The sequence below is a fragment of the Lactuca serriola genome, chromosome 8 (genome assembly GCF_051521515.1).
Source record: "Lactuca serriola cultivar US96UC23 chromosome 8, Lser_US96UC23_V15, whole genome shotgun sequence".
Classification (NCBI taxonomy): Eukaryota; Viridiplantae; Streptophyta; class Magnoliopsida; order Asterales; family Asteraceae; genus Lactuca; species Lactuca serriola.
This window is the reverse complement of record NC_136415.1, coordinates 109,936,482-109,949,715: the sequence shown is the minus strand read 5'-3', so window position 1 is coordinate 109,949,715 and position 13,234 is coordinate 109,936,482. Positions and strand designations below refer to the sequence as shown.

The 13,234-nt window shown below is 35.2% G+C and overlaps 1 protein-coding gene across 1 annotated transcript; it reads left to right on the top strand.

Annotated features, from left to right (window-relative positions):
* Positions 1-8,401: 8,401 nt before the first annotated feature.
* On the top strand, positions 8,402-10,863 carry LOC145066165 (laccase-4-like). Its single transcript, XM_079013367.1, has 6 exons — positions 8,402-8,559; positions 8,680-8,831; positions 8,943-9,187; positions 9,269-9,397; positions 9,516-10,436; positions 10,519-10,863. Exons 1-6 carry the CDS (start codon positions 8,458-8,460, stop codon positions 10,647-10,649), a joined length of 1,680 nt encoding a protein of 559 aa, XP_078869493.1. The 5' UTR covers positions 8,402-8,457; the 3' UTR covers positions 10,650-10,863.
* Positions 10,864-13,234: the final 2,371 nt, after the last annotated feature.

Sequence of the window (13,234 nt, the reverse complement as noted above, 5' to 3'; positions counted from 1 at the left end):
CATGTCTGATATACGTTTTGCGTGAAGGTTTTTAGGGAAAGAAGCAAATGATCGTGTACAACAAGACTGTTTTGTTTTTTATTTTTATTTTTATTTTTTTATTTTATTTAGCTGAGAACTTGGATGCTGGAACTTGTATAATTTTTGGAATTAGAATTGTTATTCTTTTGTATACTAAAATTTGTTCTAATTAAAAGTTTTATATGATATGGTTAAAATAATTAATTGGTGCGGGTATTGAACCGCACAAACAAATATCGCATCAAAAAAATACTCTTATTTAATGGTACAGTTGCACAACACCAAAAAATAGCCAAAAACTATACCAACAAATAATCTAGATGTTGGATTAGTGTCTAAGTCCATAACTATTTTGGTATGTACTTGACCCGATGGTGCATGGTCCTTTTGGGTTGCCTTCACCAAAGCAACTTGATTAGAGAAATAAATAAAGAGAGAGGTTATTATGATTTATTAATATGTTATAAGAATAATATATTAAAGGAGAAATCATATTTGTTTAATTAATATTGGTCAATAATTAATTAAGAATTAATTTTGTGATCAAATGTAATTAGTTAAACTAGAGGGGCTGAATTGTAATTATGTGATAGTTGCAAAATAGGGCAATGGTTATCCTTGTTAAAGGATGGAAGAATTCAAGGATAAGGATATCCTTAAAATCGTCCAAGGTCCAAGAGATAGGGATTTTCAAGGCTTATCTTATGGTTGCTTGATGGGCAAGTAACTAGATAAGGATAAGGACTGAAACCCTAATCCCAACCCTATATAAAGACCTCTAAGGCCTTATGATTTCGTGCACTTGATCCCTAGAGCATCTAAGGACGAATTTCTACCTCTCTCCTCTCTCTTTATACCTTCTCCACTTGCTTATGGTGTTTGTAAGCCATTAGAGGAGTGACACTTGTGACTCTAAGCCTTCCAAAGTCAATTCAAGGAAGAATTGGGATTGTTATTGCAACATAACAATCAAGGTAACATCTTAAACCTAATTGTATGTTAATATCGATTCCCATATGCTAAGATTAGGGTTTATAGCCTTGGATAACTTGCATGTACAATAGAGAAACCTAGATCCAAGCATTAGGGTTTGTATGAGCACATAGGATGTTCTTAGGACCAAAACCCATCACTAGGAACAATCCAAAAACACACCAAAAAACTATTAAAATTGCACCAAAAACGATGCTTCATTGGGTTGATATCCATTTGAATCAACTTCCTTTTCAAACGTGTGTAAAAGTTCTTAATCTCGTTATATGTTCTTCATGATAAGTGAGCAACAATCAAAACAATGGTACATCAAATATACATAGATAACAAGATCACCCATTGCTCAAAACTTCAAAACTTTCACCTATGGATGGATTATCTACATGACTAGGCGATGGATTCTGGTAAAACACTACAAAAAGAACACCATAAACACATCAGATTTTGTCAATATGCACAAAAGTTACAGGTCTAATGCTCAAAAGTGGTAAACTTTTACCTATAGGAAGATCACTTGTATGAATAAAGGGCGGATCTTGGTAGCACTACTAGAAAAATGTAATTTACTTACAAAAATCACCCACAGAAAAAAAAAATGCATAGGTAATTACCTACAAATATAGCTATGAACCAACCACAAAACTTTTTCCCTATATTACCTACAAAATAGCTATGAATTACAAACAAAAATTTCCATAGGCAGTTTGTAGGAAATTCCGAAGGTATAAATAGAGGTGCCGGGGCAACCCTCAACCTCACACCTTCACCCCTTCTTTCTCTCTCTAGAAACTCTCTCTAAACCTCCCAAACCCCCCCCCCCCCCCCCCCCCAAAAAAAAAAAAAGCCTAGGGAACCCCCTAGCACGAGGCGGAAGCCTCGGAGCGCCTGATGGCTCCGAAAAGAAGAGCCTTCGGCTTAGAAACTCTGCTCTAGCGGAGCCCGGTTTCCAAGGAAACCCGCTGTAAGTGAGTTATACCTACTCTATCTTTTGTATAGCTTATGTTTTAATATAGTAACGTTATTATGATCTTATAATGAGTATTTGGGCTATTATCATGACTTATATAAGAGTGTTTCTTAACGCTTATATAATATTAATAATATCTAGACTATTGATTAGTCGTGGTTAACGTTAGACTAAACTCTAGTGGTAATGATACTAGGTTTTGTCCGATGGAAATTGTTTTAACAGTAACAAAGTGCTGTCCGAGTACCGAGTCATCACCTTATCAGGTGAGTGCATGGTCCCTTTCATCTTACACATAGATATGAAGTATTTTATATAAATTACGTGCTATGTGTGCATATTATCTGAATACTTGCTGTCTATGCTGGATGAACGATTTTATACATGTTTTAAATGATTTAAATTGTATATGCATTTTATATCTACGATAATGTTGGGGTAAAACATGGGTAGATGTAATAGATGGAATATGAGTGAATGATGAGTTGAGAGGTGTTATAGACCACAAGGTGAGGGTGAGTAAGTGGACAATGTGAGAAGCCTTTTCGTAAACAATGGTCCCGTCATTCAGCAAAGTATGGATGACAACCAAAGACTATTCTAGACAGTCCAGTGGAACACTAGCAGACTCGCAACCTGTAGGTGTTGTGAACGATGTGTGCACCCGGTGTACTCTAAACCTACGTGATCATGCAGACTTGATGCCTAAACCGTGGTGATCATGCAGACTTGATGCCTAAACCGTGGTGATCATGCAGACTTGATACCTAAACCGTGGTGATCATGCAGACTTGATGCCTAAACCCTGGTGATCATGCAGACTTGATGCCTAAACCCTGACGACTATGCAGACTTAGTGCCTATTGTGTAAACTGTGGCAACGATGGACTTTGTGCTGATTCCTTAGGATGATTCTTAGGAATGAATAAACGAGGAATAGCTGATTCTTAGGGTAGATCCTTAAGACTAAAGAAGATAATGAGGATGAGTAATTGGGTTGATTGTTTGATTGTTTAAACATAATAATTATATTATTGTGGGTTGAAAACCCTATGTACTCACCAGGTTTCCCAACCTGACCCACTCAGTTTATTTATATCACATGTGTTGATATGAAGTCACATTACACTGAGAGATTAAAGAGATGTGGATCACTAGTGTAAATAAATGTAAGTTCCATTTATGCTTATGTTTCTGTATTGGCGATGACATTCCAAACGTTTTAAAATGAATAAAATACGTTTCTTCGAAAATGTTTTGATAACGTATTTTTCGTGTTTTTCTAGGAACAAGTTCCGCAATATTTTTATTAAAAGAATTACTTTGATTTTTATAAAGCATAAACAAAATTGGTCTTTTTCTGGCCGTGAAAAATGGGGATGTCACAGACGGTTGCCTCCGAATTTGGCGTCAAAATTGGTAGTTATGAGACATAACTAACGCTTGCATCATCAAGATGTCATCAGCTACCTCGAGCCTCCCTAGGGGCGTTGCCCCTTGGAACTTCGTTCGTTGACCAGTCAGGGGCTCTGCCCCTTGGACCCCGCTAGGGGTGCTGCCCCTCTACCCTGCCAAGGGGCTGCAACCCCTTAGATCCCTGCATCCAGGGGTGTTGCGCATTAACACTCGTATTCTTGAGTTCACATTTATCATTCTGAATGTGCAACCCGCACCTCCTATCTCGGTTAGTAAAGTGAGCCCGACATATCTCATTATAAATAATAATTACATCAAAATATGATGATAACATTAAAATCACCAACATAAGGATCTCGCAAGAAATATAAATTTTGAATGAATTTTTTAGAGGGATGATTAAATGGTGTGTTTTTCAAAATATCGCACCAAAAAATCATACTTTAATGGTGCGTTTTATAACAAGTCACACCAACAAACCGATTACTTGATGCGATTCTCATTTTTTTATGCGATGTATACTTAACATAATGTGGTTTTTAAACTAGAATGCACCAAAAAAAGCATCACACTATTAATGAATTATGTACTAGTGTTACAAAGAGACAGGAAAAACCGACCCTAAATATTTCTTTTGCAAGAAGTATAGTTATAAAAAGTTTCTAAAATTTAATTAAGAATTATAAAGTATAAATTATTATTGTGTTCACATTTACGTTTTTACAAATATTTTTAACAACACTTGATGGGATGATTATTAGCCCTGATAGATGATCAATGTCCGTTGATCTCGTAAAAAGCCAATTAACCATGCTTAGTATATAGTAAAAGTAGGGGAAAATGACTTAGGAGGGTAACTACCCCTTATCCATGTTCACATATTAGCAAATTCTTCTTTTTTGTACATAATAAAAAAACTAACTTGTTTTAATTGTTTAAATTACACCAATATTACCGGCTAATACTTGTTTTAACCGGTAACTCAAAAGAAAAATGACTTAGGAGGGTAACTACCTCTTATCCGTGTTCACATATTGACAACTTCTTATTTTTTGTACATAAGAAAGTAACTAACTTATTTTAACCGTGTAACATCCTAAAAATCATGACCAAAAGTTTCGTTTTTAATTTAATATTAAAACCATAATTGTCAAATCATTAATTTAATACTTCAGCATCAGGCCCCGCCTGGCATCGAGCCTCGCTCGGTATACAGATCTGTCTCTCTTAGGCCCTGCCTATCTCCGAGCCACACCCGCTAAACACATACAATCATATAACATGCTAACACATAAAGAAACATACTCCACTGTATCCCTGTCCTAAGAAACACACTCTGCTAAAATGAGATACGGAACATCGTCCGTACTCAGCTAGTGATGAGATACGAGACCTCGCCCACACTCACCTGTTTATCAGGCACATACAAGTATCACACAGACAACAAGTATAATCTGACATGCAAACATTCCTCGGGCACCCACCTGACATCAGACCTTGGTCTGTAATAACATACTAGCATACAATGCCTAGGGCTAACCCTCGGGTCTTCCTACTTATAGACTACATGGGTGGGCATTGTGGCCTTAGACCCATTCACACAGTGAGGAGACTCACCTTGCACTACTGAAGCCCTAGCTAGAACTAGCTGAGTACGGACGAAGTTTCGTATCTCATTATTAGCAGAGTATGTTTCTTAGGACAGAGATACAGTAAAGTATGTTTCTTTATGTGTTAGCATGCCATATGATTGTATGTGTTTAGCGGGCGGGGCTCGAAGATAGGCGGGGCCTAAGAGAGACAGATCTGTATACCGAGTGGGGCTCGATGCCAGGCGGGGCTTGATGCCTGTCGAGGCCCGATGTCGGGCGAGGCCCGATGTTGGAGTATTAAATTAATGGTTTGACAATTATGGTTTTAGTATTAAATTAAAAACGAAATTTTTGGTCATGATTTTTGGGATGTTACACAGTTAAAACAAGTTAGTTGCTTTCTTATGTACAAAAAATAAAAAGTTGTCAATATGTGAACACGGATAAGAGGTAGTTACCCTTCTAAGTCATTTTCTCTTTGAGTTACCGGTTAAAACATGTATTAGCCGGTAATATTTTTAAACAGTTAAAACAAGTTAGTTGCTTTATTATGTACAAAAAAGAAGAAGTTGTCAATATGTGAACACGGATAAGAGGTAGTTACCATCCTAAGTCATTTTCCCAAAGTAGCATGTTAAGAACTATAAACTATTATTGTGTTACATTTCACAAATGTTTTTAGCAGCATTTGATGGGATGATTATTAGCCTTGATAGATGATCAAGATCCGTTGATCTCGTAAAAAAACAATTAACCGTGCTTAGTATATAGTAAAAGTAGCGTCAAATCTGCAAGAACTTGTGGTTATATATAGCTATATAGCTATAATTAATGTAAACAAACATGAGATGAGTTAGCATGAAAAGTAGCAAACTTGAATTAATAGCTAAAATCTTCAATCTAGAAAACACAACAAATTTGGTTGAAGGTTTGTATAACTAAAGTAGCAAACTTTAATTGGAAGTTAAAATAGTTGACAATGTTCTTTGTTAGACGTACCCGTCATACTCAAAATAAAGAAAGCTCAAAACAACTTAAGAGAAAGAAATGCACCAGGGTTTTTTTTTTTTTTTTTTTTGAATAAAGCCTTTTATCTAAACAATAAATAATGGTTCCTTATTACTCCATTCCAAGAGACCGATAGTCTAAGCTACCGTCGGTGTTGTTGATAAGTCATTAACAAAGACATGAAGAGTGATCCAGAAATCCAGAAAACCAAAAAAGAAAGCAAAGCAAAGAAAATTGAGGTCGATCTATATATGCCAATATTAATTAAGAGCATTTCATAATCGTCAAAGAACCTTCCCCATGCCAATTAAGGTTTATTGAAGCAATAGAAGTCAATGTGAGTGATACACAAGTAGTGAAAAACTGAAAATAACACTTGAACCTACCTGAAACCGACTAATTATTAAGGTGGCACATTGATATCCAAAAATGATTGGAAAGATATGATCGATCACTTTGGATTTTCATAGCACAAACTAAGACAACATTACGATAGACAATTGTCTAAGAAACAACATTCTTTCATTCTTTGTAAAAAAGAAAGAAGAAGAAGAAAACTCTTAATTGAGCTAAATATATTTTGATGTTGTCACTTACCTAATTTCCACAATATAATAATCTTCTGTAATGCTGCTTTTCCTATTTTACCCCTGGATATCTTACCATATTGATCTATCGTTCTTTCATTTTGTGAATATAAACTTAAATAGAAATGATTATTATTATTATTATTTTTATAATGCACTATTTGATTTGATACATGTTTTAATGAGTTTTGGATGATTAATTCAATAATTAAAATAACTTTTAATAAGATAAATTGAAATTAAACTTGTAAAAATAGCTTATATTTTTTTTGAAACGGCAAACGATTTACCGGAAGCCGCACTAATATTGAAATTAAACTTCTAATGAGTTTTGGATTATTAATTCAAAAATTAAAATAACTTTTAATAACTTATTTTGTAAACTAACTTACACTTGATCAATATGCATGTTTTAATTATTTTTAACTAAAAAACATATAAATTTGCTTTAGAGTCTTACTAAAATAGGTTATAGAAGTATTTTACTTTACTAATCTATTAACAATTTAACGTCATATCCTTGGCAATTCAACATCCCAAACATAAAGTCAAACTTCTGACATATATAATTAATTTATCGTGAGTTTATGGACAAGTAATTTATACTTTTCTTCAGCAATTAAAAACCAATAGCTCTAACGAAAGAAAAGTAGTGTGTATTATAAAACTGTTTAAATGTTAGTATAATATATAGATTAATTATTTTTTCATGGAAATTTTCAGAAAAAACACTATATTTCAATCATTTAATTGAAAAGCTATTATTTAAAATTTTTCTTTCAGAAAAGACACTAATATTTCTAAAAGTTTTCAAAAAAAACATTATATTATTATTTTTTTTTTCAAAAAACATAAATTTTAGTTTTTTACAGCAATATTATACTTGAAATGGATTAAGGCTCGACGATGATTGGAAGTATATCGTTCTTTTATGTAAATAGTATATCTCAAAAATAAATATTTGGTTATTGTGTTAACTATAAAAAATGTTTTTGTTCTACAGAAACTTTGTATTTTTACATTCAGTTTAATTAATGTGGTCAATTTCTATTATATGTCTTGTCACATATCATATTAGGTTTAAAAAGAAATGATGCATCAAGAATTATAAACCACTCTTTTGACGATTGGAGGTAGGAAAAAAATTGACAGTTTGTTATCAGAAAATAAAGCATATAAATCTTTTTCTTTATAGAAGATAATAATTAGGTGATATCGTGATAGGATTTTGTTTGGTCAAGGGTAGCTTTGACTTTTGCTTCAATCAAACCACTCTTTGTTGGATCAATATCTGTTCATCCAACCTAGCAACTCTCTTATCCCCCCTGGCTCCCTATGTTCAGAATTCATTTCAAATAAAATTTAACATTCATTGAATTAATAACATTATCTATTATTTTGCATTAACTTATGTAATAAAATAGTTTTTTTTATTGATTTACTAACTATATTCTTAACCCTATCCATATTTTACCAATTTTATGATAGTAATATATAGAATAAAACATGTCATATATTTACGTAATAAAATCATTTTATATATACACAAATTAGAAAAATCAAACCATGAAAGTATATGGTGTTGAGTTTTGAAAGTGATAAGTTGGAAGTTGATGCATAACGAGTTTGTGTAGATTCCAAGGAAGATATTAACCGAATATAAACCCAATTATTAGTTTATTTGCTTCATAATACAAAAATAAATACCATGTGTTTTATAGGTCTACCATCCCTCCAAGTATCCACCTAACAACGAAAAAATGACATTTCAGCAAATGCTCGCGCATTTCCTTTATAAGGATTGTGTTCCATTTGCCACACCACAACAACACTTGACATTTGCAATTAACTAATTAAAGAGATTAAAAGAGAGATGGCGGCAGCATGGTTGCAAGTGGTGGTTGCTATGGTGGTGTTGGTGGCTTGTGGTTTTCCTGCCACAATCGAGTGTCGTATTCGTAATTACAAATTCAATGTGTGTGGCATTAAAGTTATTAATTTAGCTGGATTAAAAATAATATTAATTAGTTGATACAAACAATATATATTTTTTTAGTTTTTTGTTAATAACTTATCGTTTCGATGATGAATGCAGGTGGTGATGACTAATACCACAAGACTATGTGCAAGTAAGCCGATCGTAACGGTTAACGGTCGTTTCCCCGGTCCCACTTTAGTTGCCAGGGAAGACGACACGGTGACAGTCAAAGTGGTCAACCATGTCAAATATAATGTTTCCATTCACTGGTTAGTAATCATATTAATTATAATTCTATTCTTAATCAAATTTATTATATTCATACTTAGAAATTGCTTTTATTTCATTCTAACTATTTTGTATATAAATTTAATTAACAGGCATGGGGTGCGACAACTAAGAACCGGATGGGCAGATGGTCCTGCATACATAACCCAATGCCCGATTCAGCCTGGAGGAACCTATGTATATAAGTTCACTCTAACGGGTCAAAGGGGCACACTTTGGTGGCATGCACATGTTTTATGGCTAAGGTCCACCGTCCATGGTGCCATTGTCATCTTGCCTAAGCTAGGGGTCCCCTACCCTTTTCCCAAACCAAACAAGGAAGTTGTCGTTGTCCTAGGTAACCATCCATATATAGCTTATGACATATATACATATAATATAATATAATATTTTAATATACTTGTTATGAAAATCGCAGGAGAATGGTGGAAATCAGATACCGAAGCTGTGATTAACCAAGCACAAAAGTCCGGACAAGCTCCGAATGTTTCAGATGCTCACACCATCAACGGGAATCCTGGACCTATTCCGAATTGCTTAGCAAACGGTCTGCTTTTCTTCCGAGTTTCTTCTCTTTCTTTCAGTCTGCAGCAAATGGTCTATCTAGTGACGAATTACATATGTGGCTAAAGTCGTTGTATGATATTTCTTTTTATGAAAACCAGGTGGGTTCAAGGTAGCGGTGGATCAAGGGAAGACTTATATGCTAAGAATCGTGAATGCTGCGCTGAATGAAGAGCTTTTCTTCAGGATTGCAGACCATAAACTTACAGTCGTTGAGGTTGACGCTGTTTATGTCAAACCTTTCACCACAGACACGATTCTTATAGCACCAGGTCAGACAACCAACGCCATCGTAACCGCCACTCAAAAAGCCGGAAAGTACCTGGTTGCGGTCTCCCCATTCATGGATGCACCAATTACCGTCGACAATTTGACAGCCACCGCCTCTCTTCGTTACTCCGGTGTTCTCACTTCCACCGCCACCAAACTGGTGGCTCCTCCACCGCAAAACTCAACTCCGGTGGCCAACACCTTCATAAACTCCCTTAGAAGTTTGAATTCAGCAACATACCCAGCGAAAGTCCCGTTAACAGTCGATCATTCGTTGTTTTTCACAATCGGATTGGGAATCAATCCTTGCTCGACTTGTGTGAATGGTAGTCGGGTGGTGGCCGACATTAATAATATCACGTTTGTCATGCCGACAACCGCTCTACTGCAAGCTCATTACTTTAACATAAGTGGGGTTTTTACAGATGATTTTCCAAGTAAACCATTGATGCCGTATAATTACACAGGCACACAACCCAAGAATTTGGCAACAAATAAAGGTACAAAGCTGTATCGACTTGCTTATAACTCTACTGTGCAACTGGTTTTGCAAGACACCGGGATGATTGCGCCGGAAAGTCATCCGGTTCATTTACATGGATTCAACTTTTTCGTTGTGGGGAGGGGTATAGGGAACTTTAACCCGAATAAAGATCCGAAAAGCTTCAATCTTGTTGACCCTGTTGAAAGGAACACGGTTGGTGTTCCGGCGGGTGGATGGACTGCTATAAGATTCAAAGCAGATAATCCAGGTATGTACAAAATCTTGAATCTATAACATTCATTGTCTGAATATGCATCATCTAAAATCGGTTATTGTTTGAATTTAATCAGGGGTATGGTTTATGCATTGTCATCTGGAAGTACACACGACATGGGGACTGAAAATGGCGTTTGTTGTCGACAATGGGAAAGGAGCAAATGAATCTGTAATCCCACCTCCAAGTGATCTTCCCAAGTGCTGAGACCATTTTTTAGGGATATTCATATTAGAATTTTGTGTTCTTTTGGGTAGCCCAATTTAATTGGGCTGCTTAGAGTTGAATAAATCAAAGCCCGACTATATTTGGTTTTGACTTTTTGAGTGATCTTTTTTGTTTTTTTTTTCTTTACTAAAGCATATGGGTTGATGTATTATTGTAATTATCTATAAATACGAAAGTAAGGCTTTTAAATTTACTAGCCCAATTAAGAGAAAATTGATATTATCTCTTGTTACTTTTCATTTCAATATCTTGAAAATGAAATGTATTCTTTTGTACTTGCTACGATATAAGTATGACCACAAAATGGTAAATGGGTAATTCTATAGAATTTTGATCAAATGGTATGTCATTTTACTATTTTTCATTAGTTCTACTGATTTAGATTAAATTACACGAATGATTCATATGGTTTCCGATAATTTGTGTGTTTGGTCCATATTTTTCTTTTAAAACTCGGATAGTATTCGTGATTTGTTTTTGTTGTGTGGTTAGTCCCTTCCTAACTTAAAAAAGACTAATTTGCCCTTATCTAATTATTTTCTAATTGATTTGTTTTTATATATTATTATTTATATTGTTATATAAATAAAATGACACACACACACACACACACTCCATTCCCAACCCAATCATGTTCCCTTCTTCCCCTCACCCTTCTTCTTCCCTCAAATCCGACGAACCCACCCTTTCACCTCCAAAAACCACCACCAATCGCCTTCGACAACAAAAATCAAAGTTGTAATTTAAAATCAAAAGTTGAAATTGCCATAAACACAAATGTAACATCTTGACCATTAGGTATTTCTATTTACGCCCTTTATATGTAAAATTGATTGCAAATTTGTCCTTTGTAGCATTTTAGGGGAGGAACGCGTTTCACCACGTACGCTCGACTTACTTCTCGTACGCTGGACGTACGTAACATGGACCAAAACCCCAATATTTAGGGTTTGTGCACTAGTTAAACACCTTTATAGCCTTAATACCCTTTCATTTATCGACCTCCTTCCCTCATATCGACCCTTGCAAACCCCTAATCCATTTTGAGAGCATCTTGAGCAATTAGTGTGCGTTTTGGTGTTCTTAGAGGAAGAAGAAGGAGAGGAAAAACATCTTGGAAGCTTGAAGCACATTGATCCAGAAGCACATCGTCATTTTGCACTACTTGGAGGTAAAAAGTTCTAATCTTGATGAAGTTTTTCTTATATCTTTATTAGCCATGGACTGTGTTCATTTTGGTCCCATAAGCTTGATGTATTTGAGTATGGGTTACTCTAATTCATTTAAGTTGTCCTTTCAGACTTTTTAGAGTGTTTAAAATCATAAAAATGTAATCTTGGTCCTTAGTTTTCCTCTATGCATGGACTAGGATGTCTTAAGGAGTTAAGAAGTTAGGGATTTTGGTATTGAGCACTTAATAGCCATGCAAGATCATAAAGTTGGAAACTTTATGATCAAGGACATCATTTGAGGGCTAGATATGGATTTTGGATGAAAGAGATTAAGAGATTAAGCTCTTAATAGAAGACAAGGTGGCAGGAGCATACGTTGGGCGTATGTTAGTGTACGTTGCATGTACGTGATCAAGGGCCCGTCTTTTGGTCAATATGTTGGTATGTCGCGCGTATAAGTTGGGTACGTCGGGTATACCCATCTGAATTGACTCAGTTGGCTTTTGACTTTGACCAGGATTTGACCTAAGGGTATTTTGGATATTTTTGAGTTGTAGTTGAGATTGGTCACTATTTGATGTATAGATGACTGGTAGTTGATTTTGGAGCGGTGTCCTATCCAACTATCTGTTCAAACTGTGAGGTGAGTTTCCTCACTGTATCCATGGGTCGAAGTCACCAATGTTGACTTATTATTCTGCAATGTAGAATGCTAGTTGTTATATGATTGTTACATATATGTTTGTATGACCGGGTTGAAATAAACCCTAGGGTGGGGCCCACTATTATATGATTAGGTTGAAATAAACCCTAGGGCGGGGCCCAATATTGTATGATCGGGTTGAAAGAAACCCCAGGGCGGGGCCTATTATGGTATGATCGGGTTGAGATAAACACCAGTATGGGGCCCACTATCATATGATCAGGTTGAAATAAACCCAGGGCATGGCCCCAGGGTTTGGCCCATATTTGTTTATTTGGGTTGGAATATACCCCAAGGCTAGGCCTAGTTTTACGTTTGGTATGTGGTATTTTGAGGAAACTCACTAATCTTTATGCTTATAGTTTATGTTTATGATTTCAATTACTTTTGGTACAAAAGGGAAGCACCCGACGTGATAGTGTATGATACTACCCTCATGATTTCCACACTTTTTGGATACTATTACTCTGATGTTTTGGATATTGTAAACTGTTATTGACTTTGACCTATTTGGTGATTGAAACTATTGATTTTTAAATGAAAATTTTAATCATGGTTTTTGGGTTCTTATAAGTTTGTATCAGAGCCTTGATTTGAGGGATTCGGGCACACTTTTGGGTGTGTCAAAACTCAAACTAAGGAAATGATAATATTTTCAAAAGAAAAAGAAATTGAATTTCGAACAAGAT

Excerpts from the sequence above, each read along its gene's own strand:
- LOC145066165 (XM_079013367.1), top strand. The coding sequence starts at position 8,458 with ATGGCGGCAGCATGGTTGCAAGTGGTGGTTGCTATGGTGGTGTTGGTG. Across the intron at positions 9,398-9,515 it reads TCCGAATTGCTTAGCAAACG|GTGGGTTCAAGGTAGCGGTG; the intron begins GTCTGCTTTTCT and ends TATGAAAACCAG. Across the intron at positions 10,437-10,518 it reads ATTCAAAGCAGATAATCCAG|GGGTATGGTTTATGCATTGT; the intron begins GTATGTACAAAA and ends GAATTTAATCAG.